The 27,460-nt window shown below is 44.7% G+C and overlaps 1 protein-coding gene across 4 annotated transcripts in view; it reads right to left on the bottom strand.

Annotated features, from left to right (window-relative positions):
• SPINT2 (serine peptidase inhibitor, Kunitz type 2) overlaps positions 1 to 25,079 on the bottom strand; it is a 29,668-nt gene extending 4,589 nt beyond the window's left edge. Inside the window, exons 1-2 of one of the 4 annotated variants that reach the window (XM_028529098.2) lie at positions 24,563 to 25,079; positions 2,462 to 2,632 (exon numbers count right to left, since the gene is read on the bottom strand). In XM_028529098.2, coding sequence (XP_028384899.1) covers positions 2,462 to 2,632; positions 24,563 to 24,668 — 277 coding nt within the window. In that variant the 5' untranslated portion in view covers positions 24,669 to 25,079. The remainder of the gene's footprint in view (positions 1 to 2,461; positions 2,633 to 24,562) is intronic. The other 3 variants (XM_036013183.1, XM_036013184.1, XM_036013185.1) reach the window with 3 other exon arrangements.
• Between the last annotated feature and the right edge of the window lie 2,381 nt (positions 25,080 to 27,460).

Genomic DNA, 27,460 nt, shown 5'->3' with positions numbered 1-27,460 from the left:
GGGCCCACAAGCCTGACAGAACTTGGAAATAAGGAACTGAGATTTTCCTTGTGGGTTAAACTTGAAGATCAACTCACTGGCAACTCACTGGGAACTGGAGTTAAGACGTGTGAAATGAATGTAAAAAGATAATATGATTTCCAAGGTCAAATAACCTGTTAACTGTATTATCCCATCGACTGAATTAAAAAGGGGGTGCACAGTAATGTAAATGTAGTTAATGCCATTGAACTGTACAATTATAAATGGTTAAAATGGTAAATTTCATGTTACATGTATTTTCTCTCTCTCACACACACGCAGTTGGGTGACGTGGAGAGGCTAGCCACTTAAGGAAGCACAAAAAAGGGAGAGCTGGCAGGGTCCGGGAGGGAGGGATCTTGGCTCCTCATCTCCTTATTGGTCCCAACAGACACAGACCTTCTGGAGAGGCACAGGGCTGGCCTGACCAGATGCCCTTGAACATCCACATCACAAACCAGCTCCCCTTGTTTGACTTCTCTCATCAAGCAATCTTCTGGGAATTTGGCCGAGAGAACTGCCTACCTGGACGACAGGTGCAGGTAAGGGTTGCTGAGTGTCTGGTCCTCTGGGTGGTTCTGGTTCTCATTATAAATTAATAAACTGGCATTCTCATTACCATGTGGCTTCCCACAGAGCTTGCCTGCCTGGGAGACAATATGCTGGCAAAACGCTCCAGCACCGAGCTGCTCTGGCAGTCCAAGCTCTCGCACAAAAGACACCTCAAGAGATGTGCAGTGCGTGGAGCCACGCTTTAGTGCCCAGAAAGAGCTTTCTAGGCCCTGAAGCCTGGAGCCAGACTCTGAACCAAAAACAGCTGTCTGTCTTCTGCCAGCAAAACACAACCACCCCTGCCCCTTGTAGTGACCTCCTGTTTTAATGCCTTACTGCCTGCGGCTTGCACCCTTAAACAACTATCTTCCTGAGAAAATAAAGAGCAACCAGAACAGAGAGGTACACTTCCCACAGTCAACTCTTCTTTTTAAAAAGATTTAATTTATTTATTTTTAGAGAGAGGGGTAGGGAGAAAGAAAAGGAGAGAAACATCGATGTCAGAAACATCAATTGGTTGCCTCTCTGAACACACCCTACCAAAGACGAAACCCACAGCCCAGGCACGTGCCTTGACTGGGAACCAAACTAGTTACCTCTCACTTTGCAGGCCGATGCCCAACTAACTAACCCACCCTGATCAGGGCCTTACAGTCAACTCTTGATTACAGAAGAACATAAAAAGTAACAAAAATATTCCTCTTAATTCCTCCCCCCACACTGGATCCTAGCTGATGGAAAATTACAATAAATGCTATTTTCCTCAGTCACCATCTGGTCAAGTTGCCAGCTGCTCCCTGAAAGGGGTGGAGCTCGACTGTATGATCCAAAAACAGTATCCCGCCACCCCAGCTTTCCAAACACTTGTTGAGCACCTGCTGGGCACCAGGCACACGAAGATCAGGAAGGCATTCCTAAGGCGCTCAGTCACTGGTAGGCTGTGTGCTCTGCACTGTTTCAAACCTCCAGTCACAGCCACTGAAGACCACTGTTTCCTCCCCCTCTGTACATACGTTTATCTGACTTTTGAATGCAGAGCACAGGGCCCACTGAGATTGCAGCCAGTGACTGAGGAGACATAAAAACCCCACAAAGATGTAGGACATGGACTCGCAGACTGGTGGTGTGCAAGGAGCAGTAAAGGCACCAGCACATTCTGACACAGAATCAGAATTCAGAGTCCTAATGTCGATGCCAAGCCATCAAGAAAGAATGTGAGAAGTCAGTGTAACGATGTTAGGGAGATTGCCAGTGAAAATGCTTGACAGTTTGGCTGGTCAAATCCTTGAGTCTCAGGAACACTTGGAAAGCAGCAGGCCCCAGGGGCCAATGTCTCATTGTCATCAAGAGGTCCCTCGCAGCTCAGTGTGGGGCTTTAAGTTTTTATTTAAATAGTGAGACTGTTAGGGTGAAAGGATTCTTGATTTCACAGAGTCCTTGCAGGCGAGGCCTGGGAGAAGGATGGACTCCAGGAAGTATGTTCTAGTTTTAACTTGACTCAGAACTTGGCTGGCTGGGTGAGCTCCTCAAGTCATTTGTCCCAGAGGTAAAAAAAATAATCCAAATGCCCAGAGAGCAAGTAGGGCAGCCTGTCTGAGTGGACTTGGGGACTCTGCTCAAGGGGAAGCCACTTCCTCCTACACTGAGTCTGGTACAGGACTTGCACTCAGTAGCAGGAGAAAGGAAGTTGTGGGGAGACGCAGTCACGCCCCCTACCTCCTGCTCTAGCTGTGAGACCACTGTGTGGGCGACCTTCGCATTGTGCCTGTCTCTTCTGCTTTTTAGACCCCCAGGTTCAGCTGTGAGGAACTAGTAAAGAGCAAAAGGCACCCACATCCCAATGAATAAACTGACCCTAATAATATTTCCTCAACTACCATTGTCTAACCTGTGAAACCAGCACATTTCTCAAGACACTTCTCCTTGGTCAGGTAATTATTGTCATTCCCACCACAGCCTCCATATACGAACTGCTGGCAGGATCCGTCCGTGGCATTGTACCACCATCTGCGGAAGGAGGCCCGGCATCTTCCCACTACCTTTGGAACTCGGCAAAAGTCTAAAACACAAAGCAGAGACCAGTTAGCTCAGCAGGGCAACCCCGGCAGCAGAGAACAGGCCCAGACCCACAGGAGAAGGCCCACAGTTTTCCGGAGCCCCCACATGAGGGCCAGAGCCTCAGTTCAAGCAGTCCTTCTGTGAGCTGTTTTTACAATGTTGGTGATTCCCTCCTTGTACAAGAAAAAAAGCACATCATCTAACAACAAAGACATCAACTCACCCAATGTAACTGTATTTTAGTTGCATGTTGATTTTGTGCCTACCCCCATTATCAAAGACACACATTTCCAGTACAGAATTATGACATTCAAAAGTGAAACAGAGACTTCAAGGTCCTTCTGAATATATATCCCATCACACAGCAAGGGGAGCTGGGCACTGAAAGACCAGGGCAGGTGATGGGAGGCCAGGAAGGAAGCACGCTGGCACTCTTAGCGCCCCTCATGACAAACCTAACCTTCCCCCCTTTCCCTTCCTTTTCTTCCTGCCCTCCCTTCATTTCCCTTAAAGAAAAAATATATATGTTTAGCCCTGACTGCTGTGGCTCAGTGGATTGAACATTGCGTGGAGAGCTGAAAGGTCTCCAGTTTGATTCCCAGTCAGGTCACATGCCTGGGTAGCAGGCCAGTTTCCTGGTTGGGGGCGTGTGAGAAGCAGCCAATTGATGTTTCTCTCCCTTCCTTCCCCTCTCTCTAAAAATAAATACATAAAAATCTTTAAAAATATAGAAAGTTAAAAAAAAGTATTAATTTTAGAGAAAGGGGAAGGGGGAGAGAGAGAAATATCAGTGTGAAGGAGAAACATCTATTGGTTGCTTCCCCCCCAACTTTCTGGTATACAGGATCATGCTCCGATCATTTGAGCCTCCCGGCAGAGTGAGAAACTTTCTTAAACTTCCCTATTCATTCTCTGTCCCAGATGACCATTTCATACTTAAATTTCCACAAAAACCTATGAAAGGCCCCAGCCAGGTAGCTCAGTTGGTTAGAATGTCATCTTAATATGCCAAGGTTAAAAGTTCAATCTCTGGTCAGGGTACACATGAGAATCAACCAATGAATACATATATTAAGTGGAACAATGACTTGATGTTTTGCTCTCTTTCTCCTTCCCTTCCTCTAAAGTCAATAACTGAATTAAAAAATAAATAAGCTGCCCTGGCTGGTGTGGCTCAGTGGATTGAGTGCCATCCTGCAAACCAAAGGGTCCCCAGTTCCACTCCCAGTGTAGGGAACATGCCTGGGTTCTGGGCTGGGTCCCCAGTTAGGGGTGCAAAAGAGGCAACTACATATTGATGTTTCTCTCCCTCTCTTTCTCCCTTCGCCCCCAAAAATAAATAAACTGAGAACTTACTATTTTTTTTTAAATGAAAGAATTCACTACCTACAATGAGGGCAAGGGTGGAGAATGAGGGAAAAGGTACAGGGAATAAGATGATAAATGGTAGGCACAAAATTAAATGAGGGGAGATTAAGAACAGTATAGGAAAATGGAGAAGCCAAAAGAACTTACATGTACTACCCATGGACATGAACTAATGGGGTGGGGGGAATACGGGTGGGAGGGAGGTTCAGGATGGAAGGGAATAAAGGAGGAAAAATATGAGACAACTGTAATAGCAAAAATCAATAAAATATACTTTTAAAAAAGTACCTTATCGGGACATGTGACATGAATAGCATCATGCAACAAGCCCAGAAAGGCAAATCAATAGGACAGGATACGGATTAATGGCTCCTGGTGCTGGGGAGTGTGGTGGAGGAGTCATCGAAAATGGGCCCAAGGGTCTTTGAGATGATGGAAATGTTCCAAAATTGGATTGTGGGGATGGTTGTACACTTTGTAAATGTACAAAAATTACTGGATTGTATGCTTAATATTTTTTTGAAGTCCACATAAATCACTTAAAATTCGTAATTTACTTACTTTTAATCCTCACCTGAGAATATGTTTACTGATTTTAGAGAGGAAGAGAGAGGCAGAGAGAAAAAGAAACACAGATGTGAGAGAGAACATCGATTGGTTGCCTCCGGTACGTGCCCTGCCCTGGGATCAAACCCGCAGAACTTTGGTGCATAGGACGATGTTCCAACCAACCGAGCCACCTGGCCAGGGCTGGACTGACTGTATGCTTAAAACAAGTGATCTTTGGTATGTAAATAATACTTTAATAAAGCAGTATTCTTTTAAAAAATATTTTTATTTATTTTGAGAGAGGGGAAGAGAGGGAGAAAGACAGGGAGAGAAACAGTGACATGTGAGAAACACTGATCAGCTGTTTGCCTCTTGCACGCCTCCAACCAGGGACCTGGCCCACAACCCAGGCATGTGCCAAGACTGAAAATCGAACCAGCGACCCTTTAGTTTGCAGACTGGCACTCAATCCACTGAGCCACACAGGCCAGGGCTACCAAAGCAGCTTTTAGAGAAAATAGGGATATCCCTGACCAGTGGGGCTCAGTTAGTTGTGCATCATCCCGCAAAGGGAAAGGGTGCTGGTTGCAGGTTCAATCCCAGGTTGGTCACGTACAAGATACAACTCTTACATCAATGTTTCTCTCCTTTTCTCCCTCTAAAAATCAGTAAATAGGGGAAAAAATAAACAAAATCTTTTAAAAGTAACAAATAGGGACACCTTTTGTCCATAACACACCAACCGGAACTAGCTGGGTATGCATTTGGAGCAGGTACTTTCAACAGTGTGCCAAAGGTTACAAAACATACCCAATTAACACAGCCCAGGGAAAACATGGCAGGAGAGCTCTCTGGTATATGATTCATGGCTGGTCAAATGTCAGTGGCAGCACTGCTACCAAGATAAAAACCGTGAGGATTCACACCAGATCGACTCACTGGTGACCCAAAACTGAAATCAACATCATGGCAGGGAGCACCCAACTACCAGAGGCAGCAACAGCCTGCCCAATGCTCCGCCAAGCTGAGAGCCCTGGAAAGCACCCTGACTGCTGTGTGTTCCTGTTTTCTGAGTAGTTGCAGGTATAGACTTTTGGACAAAGACCCAAGGATGGGACTGTACACTTTAAGTGGGTGAACCATATAGTATTGCGCCTCGAAACAAAACCCGAGCCCTGGCCAGGTAGCCTAGCTGGTTAGAGCATCATCATGATATGCCAAGGTTGTGGGTTTCACACCTAGTCAGGGGACATACGAGAACCAGCCAATGAATGCATAAGTAAGTGGAACAACAAAATTGATGTTCCTTTCTCCCTTTTTCTTTCTAAAATCAATCAATGATAGTTTTTTTAAAAAGTAAAAAAGATAAAACAAAACCCAAAAGAGGGCTAAACAAAGCTCAAGGCAAGAATGACCAGATACCAATTCAACAGGGTAACCACAGTATAAAGGGTGGAAATTTGGTGGCTTTCCATAAGTACGGGTACCAGATACACACTCTGTACACGTATGGGAGCCTGAGGGTTTGTAAAGAAGAGGGGGGAAAAGGCCTATCCAGGAGTGGGTGGCAGTTTCCTTGGGGAGGTCAGTCAACACTGCCCGGAACGTGGCCCTCACTTATAGGCACAGACACACACACGTAGTGCTGGCGCTGATGAGACACAGGGGTGCTGATTCCTGCTACCAAGACAGGTGCATGAGAGGATACTAAGAAAATAGCTGTCAGGGGAAGTAGCTGTATGTCTCCATTCACCAGCACACCACCTCGGAGAGCAAGCATGTCACTTGGATTCAAGGAAGAGAAATTTACTGTGGGGTTCACCTCTGCACATTCTCTCTCAGGTCTGCCTTTGGGACGCATCTTTCCAACCTGGAATGTTCTTTCGACAGATGTGTCGATCCCTTCCTTACAAATCTTTTGGGCCTGGGAGGCCGTTCTGTCTCAGACAGCTGCTCTCAATTATCTCACACTCTTTTCATAGTTTATGTTCAAAAGCAGCCTGTTTTCAGGTTCCTTGGGTTGAGTAGGAGATGGAGAGACTTCACTTTTGTCCCAGGGAAACTTAAAAATGCCTCCATTATAAGAGAAACCTTAAGAGAGAAAATACAGTCTGTCTGGAAAGACAGAATATTGGTAATCGTTGAAGCTGAATGATGGTCTATAGGGGCCCATAAAACTGTTTTCACTACTTTGTTGTGTACATTTGAAAATTCCTATAATAAAAAAAAGAGAAGAGGTTATCTTTTTAGTCAAATTTTATTTGACTGAAAGTAAAAGAGCTCTAGGTTGCAGATTAATTGGCCGAAGCTAGGCTCAGTGAAGGTGGCAGTCACTGTCCCCTTGCTGTGTCGAGGCAAGTCTTCCTGTGAGCGCTGCACTGAATGGAGGAGAATCTCATTTGTCACATGCTTTTACTAACTAAATTGCTTTTGAGCCTGTGTGATATAAATTTCTACTCTCTAGGTTTGAGAGAAGTAAACTCATGAAAAGTAAGTTTGTTTTTATTTGCTCATTTGTTTCCAAGGAGACAGTGTTCCTTTGGTAAACACAGGCTATGCATTCTTGACTTTCACCCCAAACAACATCAATACATTTTCTCTTTCATTGTTCTCCAAAAAGCTTGTACAAAAAGTCAGAAATACTTTCAGTACGTAAGATGGCTTCCATGACTTACTTTCCTCAAAAGTACTTAAAAAAAAAAAAAAGGTCAGTGTACTATACTTTGGTAGACCAAAATAAAAATGCAGAGCATCACTTATTTCTTGACACCCCGTTTACTGCCTTCACCAAGCACTACGTCAGGCACATTATGTGCACTGTTTCTAACGGTCACGATAAAACGGTGAATCATGCAGTAACAGCCCCGCTTTACAGACAAGGACACAGGCCTGGCTGGGTGGTTAGGCCGAGTGAGCAGCAGACGTGGGTGTGCATTTGATCCACAGTGGTCTGATTAGGGAGTAATGACCTAATGTAACGACCCCTTGGACTGGAAAATCCACAGGCAGTGGGGAAAACAACATTCCTGAAGACCTTTATTGCAATCTCAGGGCTCACCAAGGCCAGGCCCTCAACCGGGCCTCTGTTTTCAGTCACACTCTCTGACAGGGTCAGAGACAACATTATACCAAAGAAACTGGCTAAGGCTGAGGGATATTTGGTTGGACAGTCCAAAAAGCTCTTTCTTAATAATTCTATTATTTTGGAGATGACAAAATGATATACTGGTTTTAGAGTAGCATTAAGAAATAATCATGAAAGATGTCTTACATTGTATGTTCACAAAAGCTAATGCAAAATTAAAAACTTTGTATGTTCTTAAAATGCAGAGTAGGAAAAGCTGAAGGGAACTGAATTCGGATACATTCACTTCAGAATATGCAAAAGTAGAATTTCTGTCTTCAAGAAATGGTAATATTCTCTTGGAAAATCATCAGAAATGGTTAAAAATCACACGGTACTGCCCCAGGTGGTGTGGCTCAGTGGACTGAGCACTGGCCTGTGAACCGAAGGGTCGCTGGTTCGATTCCCAGTCAGGGCACATCCTGGGTTGTGGGCCAGGTCCCTGGGTTGGGGGTGTTCAAGAGGCAATCAGCTGAGGTTTCCCTTACACATTGATGTTTCTCTTACACAATGAGGATTCTCCTCTTTTTCCCTCCCTTCTCCTCTCTCTGGAAAAAAAAAATCAACTACATGATATATGAACCATTTAGTTTTAAAACCCCGGCAGGCATTTTGAACATTAGCTATTACAAAATTGCCAAACAGGTGAGTCTTTGTCATGGAAAACAGGTTTCTCAGGTTATAAAACCACTAAAACTTTAACCAAGACACCCAGCCAACGGCTCAGACAATTTCTCTCTGTATGAAGCTGGTTGGAATCATCTGCTGTCACCTCCTAACACGGACATCACAGAAATGTTAGCCTGGTTTCAGGCTCCCAGGCACTGCCAATCTACTTTAATTCACAGGCTGAGGAGGATGGTGTCTACTTATTCTTCAAAAATACAGAACTGCAGCAATCCGCAAACTGTATCTGTATTCTTAATAAAAGCCTGCTCAGGCGGTGACTCAGGGCGCTCTCCACTAGAGAGAGTGGCTGTTTCGTCCCTATTTCCCCACAGGACTCGGTTGTCTGTGTGTATGTTTTTCTCATGTTTTGATGAGCATCTGCAGCGATGGATACCACTGGCTGGTATTTGTCCCATGCAGCTGTGCTGATTCTGAAAAATAAGTTTACCTTAATGAAATATTTCAAACATTCTGAAAAGTGGAGAAAACATCCTAACACTGGTATATCCGCTTCTCAGCTTTACCAAATTCTAACAATTTAAAGGACTAAAACACTGATAGAGCTGAAATACTTTGTATACCCTGTACTTCAATTCCACTTGCAATTAACAACCGCCTTGAACTTGGTGTTCTTTTATTCATATTTTCATACTCATTCAGAGTCAGTTTACTTTTAAACTTTTAAAACAAACAGAAAATGATTTTCCTAAGATTGTAGTCTGTGCTACACTTTTCACTCCTGTGAGTGTTACAAACAAAAGAACACCTTGGCTCCCTGCCAGTCTCATAAAAAGGCCCGGTCATCTCACAAGCCTGCAGCCTGTCATGAAATGGCCTTCCTCCTCCAAAACCAGGTGTCTTCTCTAAAGCAAATGTCAGTAAACTTTATGAGGGGTCAAATAGCACAAACAGGCAGTACTTGCTTTGCATGCCAGTATGGAATCATGCAAAACAACAGGAAAAAAATGTGACTGTTGCAAGACCTTTAAAGTTTTTTGGTCAAAACATTAAAAACTGTGGGTTATAAAGGTATACTATAAAAAACCAGTAAAACAAACATTTGCTTATTACCATTAAGTTAAAACAGTAGGAACTTGAGCCCTGGCTGGTGTGGCTCAGTGGACTGAGTGCAGGCCTATAAACCAAGGGGTCACCAGTTTGATTCCTGGTCAGGGCCTGGGTTGAGGGCTGGGTCCCCAGTAGGGAGTACATGAGAGTCATTGCACACATTGACGTTTCTCCCCCTCTTCCTCCCTCCCTTCCCCGCATAAATAAATAAATAAATAAATATCTTTTTTTAAAAGTTTAAATTCCTTTGTAAAATAAAAATTGTCATGCATACTTTGAACAGTGATTGAAATGGTCTTCAGTCATAGTGTAACTTAGGATATGAAGCAAGTATCTTCTCAAATAGCCCAAGGCAACTGTCATATTTCCTTCAAGTTTTGTATCAGCCTCCACCCAGCCTTTTATCTTTGCTCTTTCAATGTAATAGAATTATTCTGAGAGTTACTTTACTTCTTGTGGAGGTTTTTGCCCATGTTATTTCCTCTGAGACATTATCCTTTTTGCAACAACCACTTTCCACATCTCTGTCACTAAGTGGGCCCTCACCAAGTTCCTCTGTCTGCATACCCAGTCTCTCAACTGGACGTAGAATCAACATTCCCACAATCAGCTAGTTCTTCTATCACTCCACTTATGCTCCACCAGAATTCCACGTCTGGCATTACCACTTTTTCTCTTTGCTGCACTGGAGTCTTTTTTGGCCAATTCCCTCTACTGATTAACCATGTTTATAAACTGCCATATAGGCAGTTTGATATATATATATCAAATGATATATATAGTTTATCACTATATATATATCATTATCATATAGGTTTATAGGAAACAAGAAGGCAGCACACCTACATGCTTTGTTGTGTATGAACTAACAGGCATGCAATGACGAATCACAGTGTGAATGTGCAGTTTACAGTGAAAACCTGGGAACCCTATAACCATATAACCCTGTAACCCTATAACCCTGAGCCCTGAAATCTGAGCCCTGTTGTTAGGGGACTCAAATTATTTAATGAAAGTCTGGTAACTGAAATTCTTACACGTTGAAAACCTTGCAAAGCAAAGACTGGATTTATTTCAGATGCTGTGGGCCACACAGTTCTCACTCAACTGTTATTGTAGCATAAGAGTAATCTCAGACAAAATGTAAATAACCAGGGCTTTCATGCCAACAAATCTGTATTTACAGACACTAAAAAAAAATTTTTTTTTTACCCTCACCTTAGTACATTTTTTTTTTCACTGCTTTCAGAGAGAGAGGAAGGGGAAGAGAGAAACATCAATGTGAGAGAGAAGCACCTATTGATTGCCTCCTGGACCAGGGATCAAACCCGCAACCTAGGCATGTATGTGCCTCAACCAGAAATCAAACTCACGACTTTTCCATTATGGGAAGATGTTCCAACCAACTGAGCCACACTGGTCAGGGCAAGACACTAAAATTTTATCTCCCATAATAAAAACACCCTGTTCAGATGTTCTACCCCTACAGAACTCTCAATCTTATGTGTAGTCAGAAGCTATCACATAGACTGACAAGGGTTCATTTTTAAAAATCTTTATTGTGCCCTGGCTGGCGTAGCTCAGTGAATTGAGCACGGGCTGCGAACCAAAGCATCGCAGGTTTGATTCCCAGTCAGGGCACATGCCTGGGTTGCAGGCCACGGCCCCCAGCAACTGCACATTGATGTTTCTCTCTCTTTCTCCCTCCCTTCCCTCTCTAAAAATAAATAAATTTAAAAAAAAAACTGTATAATTTGGGGTGACTTAAAAAAAATCTTTATTGTATTTTTCCCATTACCATTTAATCCGTTTATACTGCCTGTCCCCCAGCAATCACCACACTTTTGTCCATGTCCATGAGTTTTTTCCTCAATCCCTCCACCCCCCTACCTTCTCCCCTTAGTTGTCATCCTGCTCTCCATCTATGAGTCTGTCTCTATTTTGCTTATTAGTTCTGTTTGCTCATTAGATTCTACATATGAGTGAAATCATATGGTATTTGTCTTTCTCTAACTAGCTTATTTCACTTAGCATAATGTTCTCCAGGTCCATCCATGTTGTTGTAAGTGATAAAGCTTTCTTTTTTTTTTTTTTTTTTACAGCTGAGTAGTATTCCATTGTGTAAATGCCCCATAGTTGTTTTATCTACTCATTTACTGATGAATACTGGACTGCTTCCATTATCTTGGCAACTGTAAATAATGCTGCAATGAACATTGGGGTGCTTATGTTCTTTTGAGTTAGTGTTTTGGGTTTCTTTGGATATATTTCCTGAAGTGGGATCACTGGGTCAAAAGGCAGATCCTTTTCTAATTTTTTGATGTACCTCCACACTGCTTTCCACAGTGTCTGCACCAATCTACATCCCCACCAACAGTACAAAAGGGTTCCCCTTTCTTCACATCCTCCCCAGCACTTGTTGGTTGATTTATTGATGATAGGCCATTCTGACAGGTGTGAGATGATCTCTTATCATGATTTTAATTTGCATTTTTCTGATGATTAGTGACATTGAGCATCTTCAGCCCCTTTGCCCATTTTTTAATTGGTTTGTGGGTGTGTGTGTGTGTGTGTGTTGAGTTTTGTAAGTTCTTTTTAAATTTTGGATATTATCCCCTTTTCAGATGTATTGGTGAATATGTTCTCTCATCCTGTGGGTTGTCTTTTATTTTGTTGGTGATTTCCTTTGCTGTGCAAAATCTTTTTAGTTTGATGTAGTCCTATTTGTTTATTTTTTCTTGTTTCCCTTACCTGGGGAGATATATCCTACAAAATATTACTATGAGCAATGTCCGAGATTTTACTGCCTATGTTTTCTTCTAGGATTTTTATGGTTTGGGGTCTAACATTTAAGTCTTTGATCTGTGTTGAATTTATTCTTATGTGTGGTATAAGAAAGTGGTCTAATTTCACTTTTCTGAATGTATCTGTCCAATTTTCCCAACACCACTTACTGAATAAATGATCTTTAGTCCATTGTGTGTGCTTGCTTCCTCTGCCAAATATTAATTTGCTAGAAAGGTGTGGGTTTATTATCTGGGGTTCCTATTCTGTCCCACTGATGTATGTGTCTGTTTTTACGTTAGTACCATGCTGTTTTGATTGCTATGGCCTCATAGTATAGTTTGATATTAGGTAGTGTGATTCCTCCAACTTTGTTCTTCTTTCTCAGGATCACTGTTGCTATGTGATCCATAGCCTTTTGTCGTTCCATATAAATGGGTTCACATTTCTTATAACAGTATCAACCATGTATTACTCAGGTTTATCCTTTGCTATAAAGGCTGTAGTGTTACAGGGTGCAGCCAAGAGGGGGGCCCCAAATAGGCATTTAAAATGGGGTCCAGAACTTAAGGTGCCCAGGAGATTTTGGGATGTCTCCATTGCCCCCCCCCAATGGTGTGGGTTGGGGGAAGGGACAAATGGAGCAGGGCCATTGAGAGCTGTTTAGCATAGCAACAGCCTTGCAGTTAAGCTTTGGCATATCTATAACCTTTGATTGGTTGCATAGATATGTTAAGTAGCTGTGATCAGCTCTAAGCCAGGGGAATGGAAGTAACTTCCCCACCCAGATATAACTGGGGGGGGGGGGCGTCCCCTGAGTTACAGTGCCTGCGTGGGAGCTCAGAGAGGACTGGTTCCAGGACATGGGGCCACGCCTGCCCAGACTCATGATGGCAGCCCAGTAAAGCTGGAAGGATACGAGTTCTGGCATGTGAGGCTGAGTGTGGGAGGAGTCAGAAATGAAGCTGCAGAGGAAGATTGGCCGCGGGGATTTAAAACCCAGACTTGGTGGCCATTGGGGAGAACCATGCTGCTTTAGGAGGTGAGCCGTGCGCAGCCCTGTGGAGGAAAACCACGCGGCCTTGATGGAGTAGAGACTCCTGCAGCCCTGAGAAGAGAACCATGCGGCAGCCCTGAGGGAGAGAAACACGCATCTTTAGCAGAGTGGAGACTCCTGCATCCCAGAGAGAGGGAGCCACGCGGCCTGGCAGAGTGGGGACCCCCACAGCTTTAGAAGGGGGAACCACCACCTGGTTTTAGCAGAGATCCCGGCAACTCAACTGAGAGTGCTGGGAACCCAGGGAGGTCTCCCAGTCGAGATCGAGTACTAACTGGGAAGAACCAGAGGACTGCCTAAGCCATGGACTTCTATTTCCTTTCCTGAGATACGGTACTCTGAACTGGAAGGGGGAAGGAAGGAAGGACTGTGTGTTTGTGGGTGTTTTAAGGGACTTTAGGATTTTTTTGATAAAGACATTAGGTCACTACTTTAAGTTGGTATAGCATTAAATAAACGTTTCCTTTCCTTTTCATGAATCTCTGGCATTGAGAGACGTCTTTCCTCTGGCGGCGGACATAACGGACCCGGGGCCTTCTTTCAATAATAGTATATCATCCCAGGCCCCCTTTGTTGTGTTCTGTAACAGTAGCACACCCTTCCATCATTAAAAACAGCTATTCTCTTCCCACTGAAGCCTCTTAGAATTCTAAGGGATAATGGTCAAAGAGAAATTATTTGATACAAAAACCCTTAGACATTTGAAAATCGTATTTTACACAAACACACACACAAAAGACAAAGCAGTTTATTCCTCAGTATCAAAAAGCAAAGAAAGTAATAAAAAGTCATGTAACTCAAGAGTTTCAAAGACCAGGGGCACCTATTACCACATCCACAAAGGGATTGGTTTCCGCAGACCTACAACAGCTGAAAATTCACCACCAAAAAATCTCGTTTGTGCCAGTTAATAACTGGGAGACATTTACATAATGGAATACTCAGAGCTTGTGAAAAACAGGCAAATGTACATGTGCAGGTACAGAAAATCTAAGCCAAAGACAGGGAAACAGCAAAAGAATGGTTTCTATAATTCCTTTCTTAAACTTTTAATTTAGACACATGTATGAATCTAATCCTTGAGGGGAAGGAATTAAAGGAGCGACTTTTGTACATACAGGTTTTCTTTCTCATCTGTATTTTTGATACAGTTTGAGTCAGCAGCAGCCTTATCTGAACAATGAATTATGATCCCATTTGTTTGCTTAAATCTTTCAGTTAAAAAAATGTAAGCAAGCCCTGACCAAAGTATCGCAGGTTCGATTCCCAGTCACAGGGCACATGCCTGGGTTGCAGGCCACAGCCCCCAGCAACCACACATTGATGTTTCTCTCTCTTTTTCTCCCTCCCTTCCCTCTCTAAAAATAAATAAAATCTTAAAAGAAAAAAAAAAAAAAGTAAGCCCTGACTGTTGTGGCTCAGTTGGTTGGAGCGTAGTCCTGTAACACATGTTGTGGGTTTGATCCCCAGTCAGGGTGCATACAGGAGGCAACCAATCAATGTTTCCCTCTCACATCAATGTTTCTCTCTCTTCCCTACCCCTTCTCTAAAAAAAAAAAAAGGGGGGGTGGGGAGAGGGCAGCCTCAGGTAAGGATTAAAAAAAAAATAATAAACCACATGATTTTAAAACAATATACTAAATTCCCTGGTATCTTGAACAGTACTAAGCCACAAGTGTTTGATGAATAGCTATTGTATGTAAATAGGGTGAGCACATAAGACACTTTTCAAAATAAAAGGGGATATTGTTAATAGTTACCCTGGGACAGGGGAGAGTAATGGGAGGGAAATGGGGACAACTTAATTGAACAACAAAAAATAAATAAATAAAACAGTTACCTTGGGAAGAATGGTGGCATAAAATGGAACCCTGCAAGCCATCCTACATACAAGACACTGACTGGGGATGTGGTTCTTACCCTCCAGGGGTTTATAATTCAATTATAGCCACAAAGCTCCCTTGGATAGAAAAAAGGAAAAAATATACCACATAAGCTAAAATATCACAATCACACACTAAATTCAAAGGGCTTATAAGCCATACAAGGTACAAAGGAAATGATCAAAGGCTTTGGTGTAGGGGAGTAACACAAAATAAGGAAGACATTTAGTAAAAGTGTATAGGACAGATCAGACCTGGCAGGAACTCCAGTAAAGTACCTAAGCCTGCAGGAACAGCTGCCTCTCCCTAGCTGAAGTTACTTGGGGGTATTTTCTTAGCCTCCCTGTATTTCCTCCTTCATAACATGGGAACAACACTACATGCAGCAAAAAATGTATAAGCCTCTTAATAAAGCTGGAAAGTGCTTAGACCCCACATTCCTTAAAAAAAAAAAAAAAAAAAAAAAAAGACTTTATTTGGAGAGAGAGGGAAAGGAGTGATAAAGTGAGGGAGAGACACATCAATATGTGGTTGCCACTTGCACCCCACCCCCCCAACCGTGGACCTGGCCTGTAACCCAGACATGTGTTTTGACTGGGAATCAAACCAGAGACCCTTTGGTTCGCAGGCTGGTGCTCAATCCACTGAGTCACACCAGCCAGGGCAGACAACCTGGGATTTTTAAGTGGCATCTAGGAGGAAGGTGCAGTTTTGCAGGAGTGAGCCCTTAACCAGTTGGGTCTGTGTTGGGAACCGCCCTGCCTGGTTTCAGGAGCTGTAACCCAAACCAAGGCTAAGGCTGAGGGAGCAATCATGGACCTCAAGCCACCGAGGAGACAAAAGCTTATCTCCCTGGTAGGAGCGCTGCTTCTGCTAGTTTTATTTCACCCTGCCTGGCCCTCAATGCTTGGTCGGATAGCCAATGATGGGTAAGATTCCCTAAGGGGGGAAGGACCTAAGACAGGCACCACACGTGGGAGGCCCCCAAGGAAGGACTTTGGGGGTTACAGCAAAAGCAGGTGATGGACCTTCGCCCCTTGGCTTTGACAAAACCTGAGTCCTCATTGTCTGTGAGAAATCTAATCTCCTGGCTGCCTCACTTCCCTTGCTCCACCTAAGCCTGAAACAATGACAGAGGGTGGAGCAGCCCTGTGATCAGGCCTAAGAAAGAATATGTAAAATCCTGTGAAACCTGCTTTGTTTAGAATACCCTCAATTAAATGATAAGGGTCCAAGCAAGAAGTAAGTTTGTTCCTCAAAGTTTTATAGCTCTTTAGCTATCTGACCCTTACTCAAAATAGGCCCTCAGAGTTCTTTGTTATCCATTGTTTAATCCTTACTGCCTGGCAATGATTAATGAGCTTTACCTGTATTCCTGTGCAAAATGAACCCAATAAAAGCCTATTGAGGAAAAAGCTCTTGGCCCTTCTCCTTTGAGAGAGCAGCCACCTTTCCTCCCCAAGCAGATCATGTCTTGGTAGACTTATTCTCATACGTGGAGGGGTGGAGGGGGGTGGCCTGGAGGCGGAGCCCCCCCACAGGTCTGTGCCAACTCTGGGTAGTTACTGTCAAAATTGAGTGGGACACTCCACCAGTGTCCACTGAGAACTCAAGAATTACTTGATGTGGAAAAACCCACACATCTGGTGTCAACAGCATTCTGTAGTAAACAGGAGAGTTTCACTTTAAAATCTTTTTAGGTTAGGAAAAAAGGCTAAGAATGTTAGTACGAGAACAACCTTGAGGACACTATAAATAAAACTCAGCCCAAGTTGATGTGAAGGCCTCCCTGTGTGTGATTTATATCTGTTCTAGACCTAGTTAGTGTTTTTTGGCAAGTTTCTTAGCAAAAGTCCCCCTTTGTGACCTCCAGACTATGTTTCCTGCTGAGGAATGCACCATTAATCTTGAGGCTATCTTGACAATGGCCTGTCTGGGAAAGGGCATTTGCTCACTGCAACTTGAATTCACTAGGGTAAGGAGACTCAGTTGGCTTTCCCTCCACAGGCCCCACTGAGCTAAATTCCATAGGCCGGCTCAGATCTCTTCCTTAAAAACAGTTCAAAAGGGAGGGTTCTTTTTGATATAGAGGCCAATAACATAAGATTTGTGAAGATTATAATAGTTTTTGATCCATTAGATGCAGTTAAAACATTTGGTATAAAGCTCTGAATAGAGATACCATACTTTTTTCTATATTCTACTTTTATGAAGACCAGACTAACACAGGGACAGTGGGAATGAAATAAAGAGAAGGGTGACACACTTCACTGGAAAGTCCAAATGAATGTAGTGACTGACAGGATATAGGGAATACGGAAAACCAAAAGTACAACCTCAGGTCAGAGAACTGACTAAACCAACTCAATCCCTCCCTCCTTTGGTTTTTCTACTGTGTGACCATTTGCCATGCTTAAAATGACAAAATTCCGTATTTTCACCTAAGGTAAGGCAATGAAAAACTACCACACAGATCCAAGACCTGCACCACTAGATTATCATGAGATTAAGAGTTTAGGGGCAGTCCTGGCCGGAATAGTTCAGTGGTTTGAGTGCTGGCCTGGGAACCAAAGAGTTGCCGGCTCAATTCCCAGTCAGGGCACATGCCTGGGTTGCAGGCCAGGTATCCAGTAGGGTGTGCATGAGAGCCAACCACACACTGATATTTCTCTCTTCCTCCTTCCCTTCCCCTCTGACTAAAAATCAATCAATCAACCAATCTTAAAAAAAGAGTTCAAGTACAGAAAGCCCAAGGTCAGTACTGGAGAAAATTAAAAAATACACCATGGTTACCCATTTGCACTGCAAATATCTTTACTCCAAAGATTGAGACTCACTGTGTGAGTGAAGAGGTACCAAATACCAGAGAGGTAAGAAAGCTGTTTAATTCTACCATGCCAAATTCCAAAGTTGACATTTATTTTATAATCAGCCTTATTTCAAGATGATCTATAAATCCCATTTTGGATAGGTTCTACATACTTGAGTGCTAGTGCTACTATTTACAGTATGGAAAACTTCTAACTACCCATCTCATCTCCTCTAGGTTCAGGGTTCTGGAAGGTGTCATTATTAAGGTAGGTAATTCAGAAACTTCAAAATCACCCTAGGGTCCTGGCCCATGTGGCTCAGTGGATTGAGCATTGGCCTGCAAACCAAAAGGTCACTGGTTTGATTCCTGGTCAGGGCACATGCTTGGGTTGCAGGCCAGGTCCTCAGCTGGGGGCATAGGAGAGCTAATGTTTCTCTCCCTCTCTCTAAAAAGAAATAAAAAAAATCTAAAAAAAAAAAAAAAAAAAAAAAAAAGATGTCACAAATTTAAAATAAACCCTAGGTATTTATGAGGAAAGAGTATTTACAATGACAAAGCCAACTTAAATCATAAGGCTCAAAATCCTGTGTTTTAGATATAAAGTTCACATTCCATAAACCCTCAGCACAATGCAAACCAGCACTCCTGTCCATGTCACTGCACAGCTAGCACTTCAACAGGACTATAACTCCTACCCTCACCTAAATCCATGGCCAGAAATACAGTAGTCCATATGAACAACAGCGAAATAAGTAGTTTCAAAGTCTTTCATGGAACAGTCTTTTAATTCACACGGAGGGGTTCTTAACCTTTTTTGAATTATGGACCATTTTCAGAAACTGATAACACTGAACAGACCATCTCCCTAGAGCAGTGTCTCTCAACCTTTTATGACCACCGCCCCCTCCCCGCCAAGGGAAACTTTAGACGTTTTTCCTCATCACCCCAGGAAATTCCTAGCACAGACATACTGTGTATTTATATAGAGTGGCCCTCTGAAATGTCACAAACTATTCTAATATCTCGTCTTTTTTCACCTCCCCCTCAAAGAACACGCCCTAGACTATAAATGACAGACCCTGGGACACACATGGACAAATTATCAGACACGTGAATTTAGGAACTTCAGATTAAGGGGCTTTTCTGAAGCCATGGACCTAGGATGCTGTTGGTGAGATCCATCTTACATATCTCAAAAAGAACAACTAAATTACCCTCATTTCTAAAGTGGCTTTCTGATGATGAAAAATGCACTTCAAATAAACTTCAAAGTAATCAAACTACAAAGTTCCTGGGCCTCACAGTCCTTCACAAGGAGTTTTCAGAAAGATCTTGTCTGCAACAACACATAAAATGACATTTGTGACCAGGATCATACACAGACATCCATAATCCATGAGCTAATGCTTCTGGGCTCATCTGTAAGTTCCACATTGGTCATGTGACCAGTGGGCCACCAAGGCCTCCCCGGTTAATGAAGTCATTTTGGTGTGTCCTCTTCATAGTTCTCTTCCCTTCTCATGAATCACAGGCTACCTTACCCCTTATTTGGTCTCCCCTGTCATCCTCGGGACATGGCAAACAGAGTCTTGGCTGCCTGGCTAACTACCAAGAGACAAGCCTGAGCAGGCGAATGACTCTGGGAAAAGGTCAAGTGAGAAACAGAGGGGCAGTATGGGGTGAAAGAGAAGTTTACTTTCTCTGTCACAGGCTGCGCTCTAAAATGCTGATCAGGGCAAAGGAATGTTTCTGGTTGGAAAGTATCTTTTGCCACTTTCTTCTTTCAGGGAAAGGTCCACTCTCTCTAAGTGGACCTAAAGGCAAGGCCCTGAATGTTCTTCAGGGATTGCTGGCATTTCAGCCTCAAAGGCCATGTTTTCCATACTAAGCACACCAAACCTACCTTACTTTTCTTCCTAGTACTCACCCCCCAGATCTATAATTCATTGTTCATTTGTTTATTGTATTGCCTTCCTCGCATCACAATGTAAATGCCACAGATTGGGGGCCGTCTCCTTTCTTTATTGCTCTATTTCCAGGGCCTAAAACTAAAGCTTGCTAGGTGCTCAATAAGTATGTGTTGAATACATATTTCAAACTGTCCTGGAACCAAACCTTCTTGCCTGTAGCAGAACAAGAGCTTCTGGTATGGCAGACGAGAATACCCGAAGATGCTGTAATACTTTGGAGAACCCCAGCTGACGACCAACACCAACTGTACTTTAGCTCCTGTCTGTCACTGTCTTTGACCACCCAGTTCACAGCTACCCATGGGAGTGAGGAGGAGAAAAATGTGCTGAGTAATAACATGCTTATTGCAGATTTGCTAAAGTTAAAGTTCCCCCTTTCAGTCAAAGTTCTGGGGACACTGTAATTAATGCAAGAGGTTGATGGAAATTGAAGGTCACCTCAAAGTGCAGTGGAAACTCTCAGATGCTGCACTTGTGCTCAGCGTAAGTCCCACGAACTACTAGCCAAGTAACCACTAACGAAAAGTTTTGATGCCCTGGGCTGGGCATAAAGTTACCAGCAATAGGAAGTACACCTAACTGACCATTCCCTAAAGGAATTTTTGAGGTTCTTCTCTGAAGAGGAATACATTATCTCTCCTTGTATTGATCAAAATGATATATTTGGGGGTCCTCCCAATACCAGGACTTACCACCCGGGGAAGAGAGAAAACTTATGCACTTTTGTGGCCACCTGATGAAGAGGGGTTTTCCCTCCCCAATATCAATGACACACATACGTACACTTACTGCACAATTTATAAGGAGTTGTTTTATCCACCTCCACTTACAAAATGGAGCGTATTCTGAAGGTGGGGTCGGAACTCAAACGGGGGCAGGCCAGGTGGATAAGCAGACACTGAAGGAGACGAGCGCCTGTCCTGTCCAAATGGACTGATGGGTCTGAGCCCACGGGTGCTTTGTGGGAACACAGGCCCGGTAGGGGCAGGAAAAGCCAAAACGCTATTTTTTCCATTAAAAAATTCCCAATCCTAGAAAGTTCGTTTCGTAAGTTCCCTGAAGTCTGTTTGAGGTCTCCACAGAATGGTCTATTTGTAAACACAAGACGCTCCTCTCACCTGCTGATCACATCAGCCCCCCACCCCCTTACCTCTCTCACATTCCCATCATCCTGTTTTGTCACCATCTCCCTTCCCCCAACTCCTGGGGCCTCCCCTGCTTGTGACCTATCTTAAGCAAAATCTCTCATTTTTTCATCACTTCCCTAAACAGCTGTCACTTTCTTATCTCTACCCAAACCCAGTCTCCCCTGAGGATATATGCCTTCCCTTGTGCCCTTCCAAGTGCTCCCAGATGCTACTTCCAGACCATTTTCCCTCCACCCTCTCCCCTAGGGCCCAGCTATGAATCTTATCATCGCAGCAGATTGTGCCTACCTTGCACATCATCTTCGGACCCAGACCACCACACCTCATCTCTCCATGATTGTAGCTTCAGGCTCACCGCCACTCTCCTGCTCCCATCACCATCACTGGTGATTTCCATATCCAGGAAGGTGATCCTTGAACTATCCTGGTCTCTTGGTTCCCAGACCTCCCCTCCTCCAGTGATCCTGTCCTCTCCTGACCCTCCCTCCCATGGTCACACCTAGACCTTGTCTTAAAAACTACAGCCCCACCTTGGCTGGTGTGGCTCAATGGATTGAGCACTGGCCTGCAAACCAAAGGGTTGCTGGTTGGATTCCCAGTCAGGGCATAAGCCTGTGTTTTGGGCCAGGTCCTCAGTGCGGGGTGTGTGAGAGGTGACCACACATTGATGTTTCTCTCCCTCTCTTTCTCCCTCCCTTCCCCTCTCTCTAAAAATAAATATTTTTAAAAATAACTGCAGCCTCTTCAGAATCTCAGTTTCATGTATCTCACTCAGTGTCCATCATACCCTATCTTTCTAGCTCATTTCCTCCAAAATCTCAACTTCAACAACCAATTGGCACTGTGACCTTCCCATGACTCTGCAGCCCCCTCAAGTCTTCATACAGATTAAATCCCTTGATCTACCATTACAATCACCCGCTCACACAGGTTCACTACACACTTCCCCCCTCTACCCTCCTCATCAGGCAGAATCCTATGCAGCTGCATGTGGCTGGAGAAACAACTCAGTGAAAATCAAAGCTATCAGGAGAGAAGAAAAAAAAAATCAAAACTGTTAAAAGCTTTCAAACAAATAACTTCAGATAAGCGAGGGCATTAGTTGACCCAGCCAGACAGGAGTACTTCTGAAAGGTCAGTGGGTCCAGCCAGCTGCAGCAGCCAGGGAGGCCACTGAGAAGAGAAGGCCCCTGCAGCCAGACCTGGTTTTTTCAATTGCTATTGTGTGACCTTAGATAAGACCTGTAACTTTATCACCACACCAGGTTATCTCAAGGATTAAATAACCACATATGAGCTCAGAGTAAGCAATAGATGTTAGCCCCAAAGTCAGTTTTGACAAAGTCCAGTACAGGTAACTAGAAGGTGCTATACTTCCTTACATAATTACTTCATCTACAAAAGTCCAGAAGGGCTGACAAATCCTGGTTTGGATTGCAAGAATAATGAATAAAGAATAATCATTCCTGCTTCTTGGTCCTCTAAAGCTGAGACTCTCTCCACTGGCTCTTGACATTAACTAATTAATTTTTTCCTCTTTGCCTTGGGCATAGGGAAATGAAGTCTTCAGAAGTTACAGCCGGTTATGACTTGGTGCACACACGTTCTGCTTCCTCTTTTCACCCAATATGCTGGCCTATACCTATAAAGTCACCTGGCTCCTGCCTACCTCTCCCACCTCACATCCTCCTCCAAGTCTCTCCCTCTCCTGCTCCAGCCTCACTGGCTGGCCCTCTGGGTCCTTTCCTTGAAAACCAAGTGTTTTCCAGCCTCAGGACCTTTGTACTCCATTATTTCCAATTGGATACTCATCCCTGAGGTCTTTGTGTGGCTGCCTCCTCATTCTTCACCACAGAACTCAGGTGTTGCCTTCTTCAGAGACCCCCCCCCCACCACTACTCAGCCAGTGGCCCTCACCAGGCATATTTTCAAGTATGTACTATCGAGTGCTTTTTAATTACCTTTTTATTATATTTTTCTGGGGAGCATTTCATTTCTCAAAGAGGATGCTTGGCATGTTTCTTCTCCGTGCCAGTATGGCCCTTTTTTACTTAGTCAAGCTGGACTGCAAACAAGGAAGAAACAAGTCTGTTTCTGGTTCCCTGTGGATCTCACAAGGAGGAGCCCTGCAGGCTGGCTTCTTTGTTCACAAGCCAGGCTCCCCACCAACCTGAGGCGGGGTGGGGGTGGAAGTGGAAGAGGGGCACAATTCTAGGAACATGGTCTTGCTGAAAGTCAGAAAAGACCAAGAGAAGGAGCGAGCTAAGAACACAGATATTTATATATCCAGATCACAGGGCAAGTCATACAGAAAGCATGGCAAGAGAAGCAAATTGCCTCAAAAAATATATGTGGAATCTGAATGGTATAATTGGGGGGGGGGTTAAAAAGTGGAATTTGGAAGCTGTTCCTTGTTCACTACAGTGAATAAAATGTTAGGTGATTATACTGGGGGAAAAGTGGCCCCATTATCTTGCATCACCCCATTTGTGTACTTTGCCCCATTCATTTACTTCTTAGTAACTTAATATTGTGACTATTGTAATGAGTGCTCTGTTTAAATGTTCAGTCTTGGCCTCTCCCACCAAAGTATAAGCCCTGTGAGTGCAGGGACCTGGCCTGTCTGAGTCACAACTGTCATCACTTGTGCCAGCACTGTCCTGGGCAGAGCAGGGACTCAGTCAGTTTTGCTGAACAATGAATTTTTTGAGAATTATTTTCAAAGTCCGCTTGCGCTTGTCTCAAGCAGTTATGGTTCTAACAACACTTGTTCAAAAAGACCTTTCAAGCCGAACTTCCTTAGAACGAAGAGGTTTAAATCCTAACTTATGCTCCACCAACCTCTTAATAACCAATCCAATGAATTCAAGCCCAGCTCTTTGAATAGCAAGGCGCCCCCCACTCTGGCACCTGGCAAAATTTCTCCGCCCAATATTTTCGCTTTTCTTCTCCTTCCCGTGAATATCACTGAAAACCACCTTGCTTCTTGGAGGCGCTCTACTGCAGCTGAACCAGAAAGGTTCTCGGGAGGCTCAAGTCCAACAACGAAAGAGGTGGGGGTGGGGCCTTCTTCCCTGAAGCAAAACTGCCTGCCATCAAGTCACCTAAGGCAACCCTCGCCCTCTTAGGCCTAGTCTCCCAGGACTTTCCTGAGCCAGGTAACTGCCCGCTGTCAGGGAGAGGCTGGTGGTCTTCGGGTCGGCCTCCCACCCCTTCCTGCCACAGGGAGGGGCCGTGCTACGTAACTCCTGGGTCAATAAAACTTACCGCCCCTCTCATCCCAGGGAACTTTCTGAATGCCGACTCCTCCGCCTGCCCTCACTCCCAAGAACTCCCAGTGTCCCAGGTTTGGCTCCACCACAACCCCTAAGCTTCACCAACTCTCCCGCTCAAACCTTGCCCAGGGCCCCTCGTACCCCAAATTACTCCCCGCATTCAACGCCCCGCCTTCAGCCTCTCAGCCACCCACTCCTCTCTGGAGACCCGCCCGGGTGCTCACCGTGAATGTTAGGTTCTCCGTCCGCCGCCTCGGCGCCTATGAGGAACAGCGACGCCAGCAGGGCGAGGAGCGCTCGGCCCCGCCTCGGCCCACACAGCTGCGCCATGACGGGCTCCACCCGGCCGCGCAGGTGAGGCCTCTAGCCGCTGGCTTTTGAGGGTCTCGCGATCAGGTGCGGGAAGCCCCTTGTCGCGCACGCGCACGGGAGCGCCTCGCGTCAGGCCGAAGTGGTCGGAAAGATCCTTTCTCGGACCTTTGGTGTGAGGACTCCGATTCCTATGCCCACAATTCAGGAGAACACTCCTCACTCCCTCTTTGTCTCCAGTAACACACAGCGACTCCCCACCGTTCACAACCGCGCCAGACGCTCAATTGCTGGGTGAAAGCGGGAGACAATGGCGGCCGCCTGTAAGGAGCTGCCGAAGGTTACCCGTCTGATAGGGGGCGGAGCCCACCTGGCGAGGCGGGGCGCACTGAGCGCAGGCGCAAGAAGCAGGCACCTGTGCGGCCATTCTCCTCCCTAGAGCTCACCTGGGCCCTCCCCTGACGCTGGAGAAAGGGGCGGAGCTTGCATAGGTGAAAGCCTGTGGACGGGTTGGCGAAAGTCCGGTGCCCCTGGGGTTCCTTCCACCCTTTCCTTTGGGATGATCCTTGACGTTCCAGTACCTTCCCTCTTGAGCTGAAGCAGAAGGCAGCATAGGAAGAACTCTGAGACTGTAATACTGTCACTGGCCTGCATTTAGCACCCTGGTTGCCAGGAAACTCCTTTTACCAATTAGGTGGAATAAATAGTAAACTGAGGCAGGGAGCAGGAAGGAGATAAGTCTCACATGCTAACTCAGCAGTCCTGAGCCTAGTCTGATAATCTTGCCAGGTGTTCCAATATCACAAGAAACACTCTATTAGCAAGCAAGCAAGAAAGCCCTTGAAATTCTATGTAACATTTCCACTATCTGGGAAAGAAAGCCTTGAAACTGTGCTTTCATCTCAAGGCCTGAATGTGGGAGAGGGCCCCCGGTGCCCAAAGAAAGAGCCCATAAAACAACTTTGGTTAATTGCCTACCCCTGGTCACTATCTGTTTTAGGAGGGAGTGCCTGATGCTTACAGAAAGAGCCCATAAATAACTTTGGAAAGTGCCCCAATTTTAATTAACTGTCAGGTATTTGTTTGACAACAAGATGAACAAATAGGGTCTGAAGCAAGATAAGAATTTGGGCTAGCAAACTCCCAGGAAAGCTGGTGCCACATTTACCCATTAATGAATATGTAACTTTTTCCCCTCCTATCCCACCAACTATATAAGACCTGAGAACAAAGGACACCCCCCCACTCAGGCTCAGGATGCTCTCTTTCTCAGAGGCTCAGGGGCCTCTTGGCTCTTGGGCCACAAAGCCTCTGGCCACCTTGCCTCAGGCTGCCCAGGGGCTTGCCACCCTGGTCTCCAGCCTCTCTTACTTTTCTCACCCTGCTTTGCCCTGAAACTTTGCCTTTCACCCCCTACTCTACCCAGTCCTGTTCTCTTCCATGGAAGTGAGCCACTAATAAACTGATTACATGCCACTAGATTTGCTGATATGTAATTCTTTACATGCATCAGCAAGAAGAACCAGGTCTCTCCCGTCAACAGAGCTTGGGCCTCGGGGTAGGAGCAGAGCGCACAGAAACCCTCTCCTGGAAACCCCTCCCGCCTCACTTCAGCCTTTCTTTGAGGAAGAGGGATTTATTTTTTCCTAAGTTGTACATTCACTAAGCACCTACTCGGAACGTTGCTGGAAATTCAGCATTAACCACGTCAGACTAGTCCTTGAGTCACCAGACAGGAGCAGCCCAGAGAAGTGATGACTGATGAAGGAATCTTAGGGCAGAGCGATTAGGGATGTGACGGTGATGGATGATGGGAACCCAGACAAGTTCCCCATTCAGTATGAAAAAAGGAGAGGGCTTTCCCCCAGGATGTTATAGACTCATGAATGAACAACAGCCTCAGGCTCTACCTCCATAGGAATTTGAGATGAAGACAAATTATTTACCAGACTGGGATAGGTGTCAGGACAGTGAAGGGAAGCACAGGCAGAGTAGTCTGACCCAAAAGGAAGGAAGCCCAGAGGAAGCACTTGACCCAGCTTGGGGGCAGGAGGACCTTCCAGGAAAGGAACTGAATCTCAAAAGGAGGGTGGAGTGGGAGAGGCGTAGGAGTAGAGGAAAATAGCAAAGGAGACCTACTGAGCTGGGAAGTAGGGGAGGACCCATGAGGAGGTGGTGTGAAAATGAACACTGACAGTTACAAAGGGATGATGAACAAACATTCCAGGAATCGGGAACAGGGAAAAGCAAAGCAAAAGTCCCAAAATAAGAAAGACAGCAGAGTGTAACAGGAGCCAGGCCCACTCCCACTATTTTTTAGCCTCCCTCCTGGCAAAAGTAGGTTTATAGTTGTGAGTACAGGAAACAGTTTATTCTTGTATTGTTATTTATACAATAACAATTTTTGTATTATTTATTTGTATTGCAACTGTGAACCTACTTTTTTTTTTTTTTTTTTTTTAGAGAGGGAAGGGAGGGAGAAAGAGAGAGAGAGAGAGAGAGAGAGAAACATCAATGTGCGGATGCTGGGGGCCTTGGCCTGCAACCCAGGCATGTGTCCTGACTGGGAATCAAACCTGCGACACTTTGGTTTGCAGCCCACACTCAATCCACTGAGCTATGCCAGCCAGGGCTGAACCTACTTTTTTTAAAAGAAGATTTTATTCACTTATTTTCAGGGAGAGGAGAAGGGAGGGAGAAAGAGGGGGAGAGAAACTTCAGTGTGAGAGAGAAATGTCACACCTCCAACCAGGGACCTAGCCCAAAACCCAGGCATATGCCCTGACTGGGAATAGAACCAGCAGCCTTTTAGT

The sequence above is a fragment of the Phyllostomus discolor genome, chromosome 12, assembly GCF_004126475.2.
Source record: "Phyllostomus discolor isolate MPI-MPIP mPhyDis1 chromosome 12, mPhyDis1.pri.v3, whole genome shotgun sequence".
NCBI lineage: Eukaryota > Metazoa > Chordata > Mammalia > Chiroptera > Phyllostomidae > Phyllostomus > Phyllostomus discolor.
Note: the sequence above shows the minus strand (reverse complement) of the source record. Positions and strands in the feature narration are given on the sequence as shown.